This window comes from Zosterops lateralis (genome assembly GCF_965231275.1).
Source record: "Zosterops lateralis genome assembly, chromosome: 1".
Lineage (NCBI taxonomy): Eukaryota > Metazoa > Chordata > Aves > Passeriformes > Zosteropidae > Zosterops > Zosterops lateralis.
In genome coordinates, this window is record NC_139762.1 from 54238465 (window position 1) to 54252540 (window position 14076).

At 41.2% G+C, this 14076-nt stretch overlaps 1 protein-coding gene across 1 annotated transcript in view; it reads left to right on the forward strand.

Moving 5' to 3' along the window:
* The window catches only part of GLI3 (GLI family zinc finger 3), a 208876-nt gene that overhangs the window by 103044 nt on the left and 91756 nt on the right, over positions 1 to 14076 (forward strand). The window contains exon 4 of the mRNA XM_083855267.1: positions 11193 to 11298. Coding sequence (XP_083711393.1) covers positions 11193 to 11298 — 106 coding nt within the window. The remainder of the gene's footprint in view (positions 1 to 11192; positions 11299 to 14076) is intronic.

A 14076-nucleotide genomic window follows, 5' to 3' on the forward strand; every position in this document is an offset into this window, starting at 1 on the left:
CCCCTGTTTTCTTATAGCTTGATTACATCTGAACTCCACACAGAAATGTGTAAGAGAGGGTTATGTCTTGGTGGACAGGAGGCAGACATCTTAGGTTACTTTTAATTCCACCTCTTTTATGCAGTGCAAACATGCAGCTGAAAGATGTGCTTTTACAGGCTGGGGATATCTTCATGGTTATATCAGAGAGCTAAAATCCTGCAGTGCTTGGTAATGGACAGACATTGGTGATGTGCTGGCTGAGTGTCAGAGAAAGAGGGTTGCCATGAGTGCTCAGAGTATGAGGGACTGTATTGGCATGCCTCCTGACCTTCCCAAACAATAACCAAAAGCAGACTCCATGGGGTTAATATAAGAACTTCACAGGTGACTCACCTCTCCTTTTGCTCCTCTGTCAGTTTCACAAAATTTTCACTTGAGGAATTCCTTCATCCTGTGGTTTCATCACTTTCAGGTCTTTACTACACTTCTTTTCTGTGACTTCCCTCTGAGGGCATTCAAACCTCCTGTGTCCATGGCCTCCCGTGCCACTTGGCTGTGTGGAAGGGAATGATGTGCCTCATCCTCATTTGGCCATCTTTCCTCTCTTCTGGCTCCTTTTGTCTCCTTGTAGCACCCCTGGCTTCTCCTTTAGGATGTAGAGAGGAATGAAAGGCAGCCTCCCCTTTAGTGCCCCTTTACCTGTTTGGGTGGCCAGAAGAGCAGTTCTTTCCATCTTCTCTCATATTTGTGGGTTTGTGTTCCACCTAATTCTATGTTTTCTCCTGTCTTGCCCCTCAGTCACTAAGCTGAAGATTGTGGCTGTGCACAGGCCGATTGTCTAACTTTATTTCTGGTCTGCCTAGACTGGAGGCTGGAGAAAGCTATACTGTTATACTCAGTATACCTGAGTATACTACACTGTGGTAGTTCCGGAAAGCTCCATCAGAGGCTGGGACCCTGTCGTGGTAGGCAGTGTAGACAGGTGATGTTAAGATAGAAACTGCCCTGAAGACTTTGCTTTTGTGTTGTTGCTATGCAGAAAAATCTTTGCTAATGCCATGAGGTGCTTTGCCCACTACTGCATTTTTATGCTTCTGCCTGTTCAGGTCTCTGTTCTTCCATTTTTTGATTTTCTCTCATTAGTGGGAGTGTTTTTCCTCACTGGTGAAGCTGGACCTACCCACAAGTCCTGGCAATGATGCTGGTGGCAGTAGGACACAGTGCAGGCAGAAGACTTCAGGGGGTGTTACAGCTCTTCTGCAGCCAGGTGCCCTCTGCAGCTGTGTGCCCCTGCTCTGCACCTCTGATGCAGACATACACTACTGACTTGGAGCTGTCCTCATGGGCATAAGGACCATAAGTATTACTTAAGCTGAGGTTGTCCGTTTTTGATTTGTGCTTTTAAATAAGTGTGCTCAGACATACGTGCCCTTCTTCCTGTTTTTCAGCAACAGTGCCAGCTTTAAGTGGTTGATGTAGAGGGTTGGCCCCTTTGGGTAAGCAGCACTTAGTTTCCAAAGCAAGAGAAGTGTATGTCAGATCCTGCCACTACATCTGCAGAGAACAAGAGAGAGGATGAAAGTGTTGATAAGATTTTATGAGGAACTTCCATACTTTCCCATAGAGAGAATGCCCTTTCATGAGGAAAAGGAATTGGGGAATCCAAAATCCTAACAGAAGTCCTAAAAAAAGAAAAAAAGTGTAGTTTTATCTAAAGCTGATACTGTAGTATCAACTGATACTGAGTAGTGGGAAACAGAGAAGTTGTCTGTAAAGAAAAATGAACTTAATAAAAGACCATTAACAAAAGCCAAGAGAGATTAGTAAAAGAACAAGCAGTTTCAGGCAATTGAACCACTATTTTTAGAAGAAATAATGGGGAGTTAATAAAATACTGTCATTTTTAGCTCTTTATTGGGACTTTTCACTGAAGAGGTTTAGAGTGTCTCAGAAAGGGTATCTGTCTGTTAACAGTGACCAGGCTGAGGTCCAGGAAAGTGACAAAATTTAACTATGCCCCTTTTTGTTAAAAATATTTTCCTCAAATTTTGACTTATGAAAGTAGCTAAGATTGATTGGGATATTGACAATCTGACATCTCAAAAATAGGCTGAGTGAGCACTTTGAATAAATGTCAATAGGGCAAAGGGAACTCACTGCGCTTTCCGTCTTCAATAATGATCTGAAACAAAAGTAACATAAAAATGGAATACAGAGGAAGAACTCCTTAAGAAGCTGAGGGAATGTGAGAGAACATGGATGAAGACAACTGCTTAAAGTCAAATATTTAGAAATGTCAAGAAGTAATAACTAAGAGCTGGTTTATGTTGACTTTATTTGACTTGAGCAGTGCTTGTTTCACCAGCAATCCCCTGAAAATGGTAGGTAAGGTCACTGCCACATAATGAACGAGACACTGTCTCATAGTGGAAAAATGAAAGGTAATGGTTTTTGAGACTGTGTGTAAGAAATACATATCTCTGCTGGAAAGGGAAATTTTCAAAAATAAGTTATTTCTGTTGTAAATTTCTAAGGCTTCCTCCTCCTAAACAGTGTCAGTCTGAAAGAAAACCTGAATGAACATGAAAACCTGATGCCCAAGACTTCAGGGATGATAACCCAAGCTGGAAAGAAACACAGAAGGCAGAAACAAGTAACTATCATTAATTTAGAATATGGACAGAGAGATTAAAGGTTGCAGTAAATGTATATTATTAAGTAGCCTGACAGCACATGTAATCACTATCTGCTCATCTGCAAGAGCTTGAAGATTGTAAACACCTCATAAGGAGAGTAATTGCTAAGGATGATACAGAGAGAAGCTAAATAATTGTGAATATTTGGATGAAATTTAAAAAAATCAGGTTGAACAGCAGGGAAAAGAAATCTCTCAGAGTGTTCATCTGACTGTGCATCCCATAGAATCTGAGTTTTAATATACAAAAATAGACATAGTTGTTCTAATTATACATTTTCCTCTCTAATTCCTATCATGCCATAAAATGCTCATCAAAGCTGCTAGGTATAACCTATTTCCAAGTCTTCCACACTGTGGTCCAGGCCTTCAGCTGCTGAAAATCAGTTCAGCTACAGTGATTTTCCCTGTGCTATACTTACACCCAACTGTTTGAAGTTTGGCCTTTTAAATAGCTTTTAAACTTATTCTGCACAGAGAAGAGCACACAAGTCTCCAAACCATCGTTCAAACAAATAATGTTTGCAGACTGACTCACTGCTGCTTACAAACTTCTAAGAATGTCACCAAAGGTTGCTGAATTACCTAGCTTGTCTTCATTTGTTCCCACACCAAATCAGCAGCAATACATGGGTATTTCTAGTCCCCCACTCCGCCAGTTTCTAGATTTCTGTTGCCTTTCCTTAGCCACATTTACCTTTGCATCTTACAGATATTTGTCATTGCTGAGTTACTGTGTTCAGCTGATATCAGGACATTCAGATGCATTCTTTGAGCTGTGTTGAGCCTTAGGCAACAACCAAGCTAATCTTTGGCAGCACCTCCTTCCTACTGTTCAGGAAGTCCACATTAAACTTCTGCTTAGAAATTCTTTGGAGTTGAAAGCCTTGGTGTGAGATTTCTTCTTTAGTTCTCACCAGTGTGGATCAGGATTTATTTTGTTTGTAATCTTTTAATTTCCCAAGTTTCCACTTCACAGCTCACCTTCAACCACTGAAATTCACAGTGTGCTACAGAAATGGATATGAACAGGTAGATAGGTACAAATTATTTTTGTATATATTGTGGTCATGGATCTAGTTACTTGCTGCTTGCAGAGGAGGATATGCTGAGGATGTGATCCTTCATACATGTGTAATAAAAGGTGGGAAGCATTCCATAGCAGCTGATTAAAAACACTTGTCTGTGATTCTTGAGAGTTAAACATGGTTGCTCATTTTAGTTTTCATAATTTTTAGAGGTGGATTTTGAAGTGGTGAAGTCTGCACTGACACATGGTGGCACAGGAAGTTAGGAGCAGGAACAGCAAGACTGCAACTGTGTTGCAAAGCAGAAGCTGAATTATTTTATTACTGCCCATCCTTTGGAGGTAGAAGAGGGAGGGATCTCTTTGGTCAGCTTCCTGGCAGAGGGCAATTTGTCATTTTCTTGCAGAAACCACATTATTAAGTTTTTGAAGAAATGCTGCATGTGATCCAGAGGTTACGAAAAAGATGAGCTGTGCTGTACCGAGAACCAGCTGTGTTAGATGAAACAATTATACCTCTAAGTAATGGGATGGTGAGGCTCATCATTCTCTTATCCTAAGACCATGGACCAGTGTACAGGTGCTGGGTATACGCAGTTGTGCTCTTCCTTGTGCACGTTCTTAAAGGTTGCTTATAGCATGAAGCAGCTAGTTCCCTGAGTGGAAGGCAGGATATTACTGATGCATTTTCACCAATCTGCTGGGCAGACTGGGCCGATGGGCTGACTTGGCTTTCCTCCTCTGAAAAGTATGTCCCAAGAGGGTTATGGGGCAGCACTGCTTTTCCCACTCTACTCACCAGGCAAGTTCATTGCTGCTTGATCAGGACAGCACAAGGAGTTCTTTCTTCACTTACCAGTTCATCCATCTCAGTGTAAACAGTCACTTGCAAATCACTGGGCTGTGATGAAACATAAATTATGTTCTGAAAGAATTGGAGGCTTTTCTGTTCAAGGTGTTTTATACATGCAATATATTTATTACCTTGGGAATCTGTCTCTTACTATTTTTTTTCCCCTTTATTTCTGGATGGACAAATTGTAGTGAGCACTGGAGTCTGTTGAATGGACTTCAGAAAGTTTAGTTAGTATTCCAGAAGGCAGTCCTGCTCCTTAGACAGCAGAGTTGCATTGACTGGAAAGAATAATAAAGTGTTCAAACTGAAATCAATCCAGCAGTTATTTAGCCAATACCTGCAGCAAATCTGGCATATTAAAGCATCTCTCAGTGCCAGCTGATGAAACCAGTTCCAGCAACTTTTATTCCAGCACAACGATAACTGCTCCTCCGTCAAGTGTTTGCTATAATGGTTGTTGCGGAACTGCTAACAATAAAACATGCTCCCACAAGGTGTTTAGATTTACAAACTGAAAGTATTAAAATGGATAACAGGAATCTAAGATGCTCCGAAGTCTTAGGTTTTGTTTTTGCAAAGGTAGAAATTATTTTTCAGCCATAACAAGAGCTGGAGCTCTGCTCTGGTTTGTGAGGCTTGGCCTGGAACTCCTGTGGCTTAGTTTTAAGATCAGTACATAGGCTCTGTGAGCACTAGCAGAGAGTAGAAAGGCGAAGTTTGATCATCATTAGTACACACAGACACATGGAAAGGAAGTGAGCCAGTGGAAAATTGTCTATTCTCTGAATGTGTTACATCTACTGTATGTTACCACAATTAACATTTAGTGCTACTGGAATGGAGAGAACTTGCCCCTTAAAAATTCTCTTCCTCAATTTCTTTCTGTCTGTTTCTTGGCTTTATACACTTGACTTTTTTTTCCAGCTTTGCCATGGCTTTCCTTTTTCCTATTTAGAATCCCCTTCTCTGTGAAGTCAGATGGTGAGTTAGCTGCATCCATGTCAATGCAACTGTTGCCACATTGGAAGCGTGTGTGCGCAGAGATGCACAGGAAAGCATCCTGAGATAACTGTAGCGCGGCAGCAGATCAGCCTGCAAACAAGCAGTGCCTCAGATGGCAACCAGCCACGCTTGAAGCAGCAGCCCCAGTCACCATAGGGAAACTCTTCAAAGTGCACAGAGTTAAGTGCATGCATTCACGTGTAGCTGTGGCTCAGTCATTTTTTCTTCCTGATTAAAGCCTCTGTATAAGCAGACGTAGAAAACATAAATCACCCCATATTGAAAGAGGACTAAAAAAACCCTCAGAGACAATGTGCTCTTACTGAGCTCTAATGCAAGCTGTAATTAAACAGAAATCCAAAACAAGATCTTTGCTTGGCAACTAGGAACCTAATTCCTGCCATAAAACCTGGCAATACCATTAAGTTCAGATCAGTTGAAGCAAATGTACGTGAAGAAACAGTGGTGCCCTTAGGGACTATGCAAAGCTGAATATTAGAAAATTCTCATCTGGTGATCAGCTTGTGAACCAAAGGAAGTGTAGAAATTTGCTGGCAAACTCTTCAAAACTGTTCTGCATATTGAAAAGACATTAACAGGGAGGCTATATTTTGCATTATACTGTATCTGTTACATCTGGTGTGAAAGTTTGGTATTGTCGTTCAGCATCAAGACTGTAAAGGATTTAAGCAGGAAGGAGATTTCACCTCAAGTGAGGTTGTATCTGAGAGAAGTTTGCACCTGGCTCAGCTCTGGCATGTAATTTGGTGAACTGATTGTCCTAAGGACAAATGTGCTGAAGTATAATGAGGGCTTCCTGTGTTGGGCTTGGGGCCACTATTTCCTTGGCCCTAACCTCATGACACAGGTGCAGACATCAGGGCCACACTGGGTGAGTTCAAGCCAGTGCAGGCATCTTCTGCGGTAGCAAATGTTTTCTTGATGTGCTGAAAAATGCAACCTCTCATTTCAGCAGCCATCTCCCTCAGGTGTTTGGCAGAAATCACAAGGTGCTTGAGCAAGTCAGCTAGCAGAGGGCTGAGTGTTTTACTAGTATCACCATCACAGCTGACCTTTCCAAATATAGTGAGACCATAAGTGAGACTTATTTGAGAGACTACAGAGTGTACAGAAAAGTTATCACAAACTTCAGTGAGCTTTGTAGCTGCCTAACCCTTCTGCTGTCATCTCAGGGTGTTACACAGCACCTTTGAGCCAGCTGGCATCATCCCCCTTTCCAACAAGTCTTGCTGTGAATTGCATCTCATCAGACTTCAATTCAGGTTTGCTGTTCAGCATCAAGGATCATACATACCTGTCCTTTCTCCCAGTTTCTTTCTCTTGATGCTGCAGCAGAGACTTAGGTTGTCGACTTCAAGAGAACAAGAGTAGGTCTCTTCTTTTTTTCCTGTATGGGAATGATTGTAATTGGAGAGAGATGATCCTATTCACTTCTTTAAGAAGGTAAGAATGAGCCTTAAAGGAGAAATAGAGAAGACAGGGTTTTACACAACAGAAAGTCAGCATAAATTGGCATATTTTCCAGAAGATCTCACAGTGATAAAATTGATGAGTTTTTAGCATTACAGGGAGTTGCGTCTCCCACTTTGTTTTAAGGAGACCCCTTAAAGGAGATCTCTTGAAGCTAACTGTGCAGGACACAGGAGAGGATCTGAAGGAAGCTTACAGTAGTACACAGCAGAAAATTCAGAAAGCATCAACAGCTATCAAACTCAGCAGTGAGTGAGCAATGTCTTCAAATATATTTCCATTGCTTTGGCATGTCCTTACAAGTTCTTGAAAACAGAGGAATTTATGCACAATTAAGAATTGGGTACTTCTACTGAGTTGAAGCTGAGAGCTGCAAATATACAGCGAGCATCTGCCCATGTACTGTACACTTACATCAGTCGCTGCAAGGATGTCAGTGGCTCAGGAATTCACAGTTTCATTTGGATGTCTGTAAGAAAACTGCCTGGCATGCACTGTGTAAGTTTGCATCTTAGCCAGAATTTTTAAGAAGGTAATAAGTAATTTCCTTAGCAGAATAGGAGGTTAGATTTTGTCCATTTGTTTTGGTGAAAGGAGTTTCTCCTTGCTGAAGGTTAAGAGGTTTTTTCCTTACAGTTTAAATGAATTAATGAAAACACAGTCAGAGCAGCTATCCTGTCTTTGACTCTGAGTTTTTCCCCTGGTTTTCCAGATAGGCAAAGCATCTTGCACAAACAACTGTGAGTCAGATAGGTTCAGATTCAATTCTAGCCTGACTAGTCTCACTCAGTTTTTTACTTACCTACAGTATCAAAAATCGTGGCAGAATGCGCCATTAATATTCTGATGGTGCCTTTAATGCCATAGTTACTAGGTGGGATATGAAAAGTCAATGTGAAACTGGCTACAGCCTCAGTTACTGCATTGTAAACTTACTATTTCCATATAAATATACATCAACCAATTACATTTTATGCCATTTCAAGTGAATTCCAAGTGAAGCCCTGGATGATGGGTGCTTTGGCAGCTCTCTGATTTCAGAGTCTTTCCATATAAATATTGAGTGCTTTTCAAAGTGGAGTGGTCTTGGGCCCCCAAGCATGTAGAATTTACCAGCTATTTTTGTGCTGAGGGCTGACCCACCACAGCAGGATTTTATTTCCATCTCTTAGATTGACTTCACCAGTTCTATAGTTCTGCACATTATTCTCCCTGTCTCCCATTTAGCATGTTAGTCTGCTGACAGTAGAGTACACAGCACTTAGCAGCTGGTTTGTGAAACTATCAAGTCAGGAAATTGTATGATAAATAGGAGGTAGCCAGGTTTAGTGGCACTTTATTCTGCTTCAGCAGATTTAGCCTGACTTTGGAAAAGTCATCATGTGGTTTTTCTTAAGAGTTGCAACAAGAGATGGCTACAGTGTGGTAACTTATTACACATATGCTTGAGTTATGATGTTCACCAGCTGTATTGCTCATGTGCAAATAATAAACTGTGAGATGGATAATTATGTTGGGGTTTGATATGCAGCTCTGCTCTGGATGGCTCAGGGCTGACAGAGACAGCTCTCTGTGCCATGATGGAGTATGGCTGTTTCTCAGATGGAAACTACAAACAAGATGCAACCAAGATATACAAAGGAGCTTAATGTGAGAGGACTCAAGAAGATGTTCCTGGAGATTTATAGCCCATGCATAAATAAAACTTGTTGAGGATCTCCACTGCATATGCCTCACAGAGAAAAATACCCTTTTTTGGGTTGTTTAATGCTAAGTTTTCCATTTCTCATTGGCAAGTAAATTAGACATTGAGGAGGGCCAAATGGTGTTTCACTACATAAGTACTAGGATTGCTTTTAATGGGTAGGCACTCAGGCTGGGTGAGTGTGGGACAGTGAAGAGGCTTAGCATCCTGAGTGGGATTTCATGTTTTGGCCAGGTGAGCCACATCCTGTCTGACAAGAATATGGGTATCAAAATCTCTGTGGTCTTACCTGTGCTCTCCAGACTTACTTTTTGAAGGAGATGCAAAGGGCAGAGAAGGATTTGCCTGTGCATTTATGAGAGTGTGAGTGGCTTCCTTTTTTTCCTGAAAAAATGGTGGCAGACTTTGTATTGTGAAATGCCGGACATCTGCTTTGAAACCTCCTCCCTTTGGCTTATGCTGCTGTACTCAAATACCAGTTCAGCAGGGAAGAGGGCAGGCAGGGAGATGTGCTAAAACACACTTCCCATGTCTCTTTTCCCTTTGCCTTGGTGTCTGCTGGGGAATGGGTTTCAGGAGGTTGCAGCAGGCATCCTCCACTCAGACAATGACAAGTGTGTTCCCGATCATTTGTGATCCATTTTTTGCCTCCACTGCAGACTTTGAGTGCTTGGCGTGGGGAGTGAAGCTCATAGCAGATTGCATGCCAAGGTCTAACTGGTGCAGCAGAATCAGAATTAGAAATATCATGAGTTTGAGGTCCCAGCTTACATCATAAGCCACAATTATTTTTCATTTATGGTGCCTAAGTCAGTAAATGGCTGAAATGTGCTGTGGCTAATCACATGCCGATGCCTTTCACAAAACGAAGCTGTGTAACTGGACAGTCTGTGTCAGATGCTTTCAGGCTTTCTTGAAATACTGGGAATATTTCCTTAGAAATTATTTCCTCTTCATCCCCTATGTGTATTCCCTCAGGGCAATGAGGTTTGTTCCTCTCATTCTTCTCTCACTTCAAAATACAATAATAAAGCAACCCAACTTTTTAAAACATGATGAGGAAAAATCCTTTTTTTTTTTTTTTAACCATCTCTAGTTGGGACCAGGGAGCTGCTTTCACAAATAATATAATCTAAGAGGAGATTTACATTTTGCTGAATAGGAAAGGTGGGAAATATAAAAGAAAAAATACCTTGAAGAGTTGGTGAGCATAACTGGAATAGAATTAATTTTACTGCCAGTACACGATTGAAGTTTTCTTTTTTTCTAGAACCATTTTAGTAAACCCATGACATGACCTAATGTCTGAACTTCTCAGCCTTTGATGACAGATAAATACATGATATCACCCGAAGTGGCAATTGGGTAATGATTGTGCAGGATCAGTTTGTTTGATACTGCTGGAGGTGCTTGTTGGAATTGTGAGCGTTTGGGCGGCAGTGGTGAGCACCGTGTAACATTGTGAGGCACACAGATCACAGGGGTGTGCTGGTGAGGAGAGCTGTGGTGTGTGTGAACTGTGCCCCTCAAAGCTGGGAGGCAATCCGGCTGCAGAAGCCATGGGAAGGGCGAGGGGGTTCGTCACTCCTCAGGGCAGAGCCCATGGGGGTGTCAGGGATGCATTCCCCCTTTTGTCCGCCTGTCTCTGAGGCTCTCTGGAAACAGCAGGGAACAGGAGTTCTGACAGCTACAAAATCCCCCATCCTGTGACAGCCATGGAGGAGATAGAGCAGGGAATCTTACTGCAGCCATGAGTCCCTGGGTGTCCAGTCACAAAGAAAAGCACTCTTCCTTTTTAAGAGCTGAGTATGAAATGAGTCCCTCTGTCCTCACACACATTCCTCCAGGTTCAGCCACTGGTGTGGTGCACTTACACATCTCCAATATGGCCTTTCCCTGTTGCGTTTGCCTTTGAACATCATTGTCTGATTTACTGCAGTTTTACCTATATTTTTCAGCATGTCACTTCAGTTTGGCATTCTGTTGTAGGACTGTGTGTACATCTCTGAGGATATACTTTTTTATTGCATTGTATTCTCTGCTTAGGCTTTCTGTCCTGGGTTTATGTTTTTTTTTCTTGTTTTAATACAAAATAAATAAATCAGGAATGCTTACAAAAGCCATGATGGTCCTTTTGATCTGATGCTTCGCATATGGGCACATAATTATTTATTAAAGACTTTTTTAATGCCCCTTTCCATTTAAGCTATAAAAAGAGAGTATTAAAATTAGTAAATACATATTCATGCAAACACTGTGGGCCAAATTCTCCTCTCAGACAGATCTGACTATCAGCAGCAGGGAAGGAGATTGTGACCCCTAAGTTGTGGCACTCTCAACACGTGCTTTTCAGTATCTGTTCTGTCTTTATGAATGTTATTTTTAAAGAATCATTGGAGATACTCAGATCTGGGAACCTCGCTTGTTTTTTCAGATCCTCCTCACCTTTTTCCAGCATTCCACCCTCCTGTACCAATTGATGCAAGACATCATGAGGGACGCTACCATTATGAACCATCTCCCATTCCTCCTCTGCATGTGTGAGTATTCAGTGTTCCCCCTTCCTTCTTGAAAGAATGGACAAATACATGAACCTTTGCAATGCTTGAAACCATGTAGATGGAGCACATTTCCAGTCTTGCCAGAGTGTGAGATTTACTTTTGGAAAGCATTGAGGTTATCTGTTCATAAAACAAAACCTGTGCTGGTGCTTGAGGAATTCCTGTTATAATAGGTAGATGGCAAAGGTTACCTATATGTTTTGCTGACGTTTATTCTGTATTATGTCATTCTATAAAGGCTAAATTAAAAAGTGCTGAGCGCTACAAAATACAGCCAGATAAACATGTATTTAATCTGTATTAGGCTTGGTATTCTTCATAGCTAAAATTTCCTTTCATGCCAAAGGTTTGTTTACAAAACAACCAAAAGGTTGGGTTTTTTTCCCTAGTGACTGCTACGAAGCATAATGAAATTTTTGGTAAATTTTCTTAGTCCCTGTTGTGTGCACATATAGGCAATCGGTTGATTGATGGGAATGTCACCCGAACAAAATGGCAAATGTGATAGAGCACATGGTTTACACAAAGATAAAAGAAATGAATACCAGTGATAACATGCATTAGAAAAGGATGGTAGTGGTGAAATCCTGTAGAAATAAATTTTATCTTATTCCATATGGGGAGACTGGTATCAGCATTGCAGAATAAACCAGTAGATGTGGCCAGAAAACTGCTAAATACCATTTAAAAGGGAGCCGAAAAGCTGGACTTGGTACTTCACTAAAAGGCTTGATGTATACATTTAATCATATCTACTAATCACCTCTCACACTGGGTAAATACAAGAAGAAAAGCACAAGTAATACTTTGAAGAATAATGCTAGTTGTTTAGATGGCAGATTGCTTTTCTATGGCTATTAGTTACAGCTGTGTAATTACATATATGCAGAAGAAAAATGAAGTTGTTTTAAAACAAGTCCTCCTCTGTGAGCAGAATTAATTGATATTAACAATCCTAACTACATGCCCAAGTACACACGCAATATTTTACTAAGAGGTTTTTTTGGGTCAGTCTTCTATTACTGAATTGTAATTTCAGAGCAAATTTGCCTGGAGGTAAGTAATAAATCTGTGTTGCAGTCTTCTTGGGCATTAGAGGAAAAGTGGGTATTTATAGAGAGAGCACAGAAATTTGTGATTTATTCCTCAGGGTTCCTCAGATGCATCACCACTTACGCCACAATCTACCACATAATAAAGTACACTCAAATACATGCTTAAATTTGCTGCTAAATACTGTTGTAAGCTGAAGGTGGCAGGCTCAGACAGTCATTACAGGGTCATCCTAGATTTTGTAGCGCAGTCAATATTCTACATGGATGAGTGTTTTTGGGAGCTGGGGGAGATAATCCAGCTCATTCTGAAGCTCATGGGGAATTTACCTTTCTCTTTGTATTGGGCAGATGGGGTAGAGAGTTCTAACCCGCATCAGCAGAGGACTATCATCCAAGACATGAGTACTGCCTGCCAGCTTGGGAGAGGCTTCTGGAAGTCTGTGCTGTATGGGACCCTTCCCTTCTTTGCTGAGCTGAGCTCTCCCTGGAGCCTCAGTCCCATGAACCCAGTCCATAGCATGGCACCCCAAGCCTGCAGCAGGGCTTTTGGATCAGTAGACCACTGTCACCTGCTTTGGGTGACACTGGGAAATCAGGACTAGAGTCTACACTGCTCTCAGTGCCAAGATTTCTAAGAGCCCCAAAAGATGTTGGAAATACCTCTTTCATACCTTGTTTAGCATTCAGGGGTAGTCCCCTCTGACCCCTGAAATCACTCTCCTATGAAAAGGTGCTCTGCTCTGTTCTGTGCACCCCTGCTCCCTGATTAAGTGGTGATTCAGCTGGGCCCTGCAGAGGCAAGGAGGTCGTAGCCAGATATGATGACTGCAGGCAGCTGCTTTAGAAATGTATTCTGATATCAACCCAAGCTTTAAACTCAATATTGCCTTGATATTGGCCATTTTCCCCCATTAACTTCTGTTGATTCTTTTGCTCATTTGGTTTATGTCACCATCGGAATGATGAGCTGTAGTGGACCCTTGGAGCTGTTATGGTTGGTGTAATTAAATAGGCAATTAAGCAACTTAAAAAATCATTTGGACTTCAACATCTTTGTAGAATGTTATGCTTTTGTAGTTTTCAGGAAAATGTATTAACATACATACATGTGAGGTAGGCACCCGGTGGTTTTCTTGCAAGTTCTACAGAGCCTGGTGTGAGTAGCACTTAGGATCACCTGGGATCATTTGGAGCCATTACTTGATCTGGTGTCCTAGTACCCATTAAAAAAAAAAAACAAATAGGAAGAAAGAACTGGATTGAGAAGGTATTTGAGAATTCTGAAAGAAAATGGCAAGAAACCAGTCAGGAAGCAAATGTTTACCTACAGCTTCAACAATGACTTCATTGTATGAGTGGTTTTCTCCTCAGCTTTGTAGTATTCTCAAATGCGTGTATGAAATATACATTAAAAACGAAATCAAAAAAAGGCATGATTTTAGTTATCCAAACTCCTTGAAATACATTCCAGAACCTGTCAAGCCTTAGTGGAATTAGTTTAGGTATAATAAAAGTGCAGAAAAAACGTCAGGAGGGCCTTGTCTGCATGGTACCTACAGTGTCTGCACATAATGTTGAACACTGGCCAAATGAAAAAGAAAAAATAAGCAGGAATTTTAAAGATGTTACAGGGCTCTTACATACTTGCAGTTCTAAAAAGTTCTATATTTATATGTATGATTCTTATAATTTAATTGGTGAT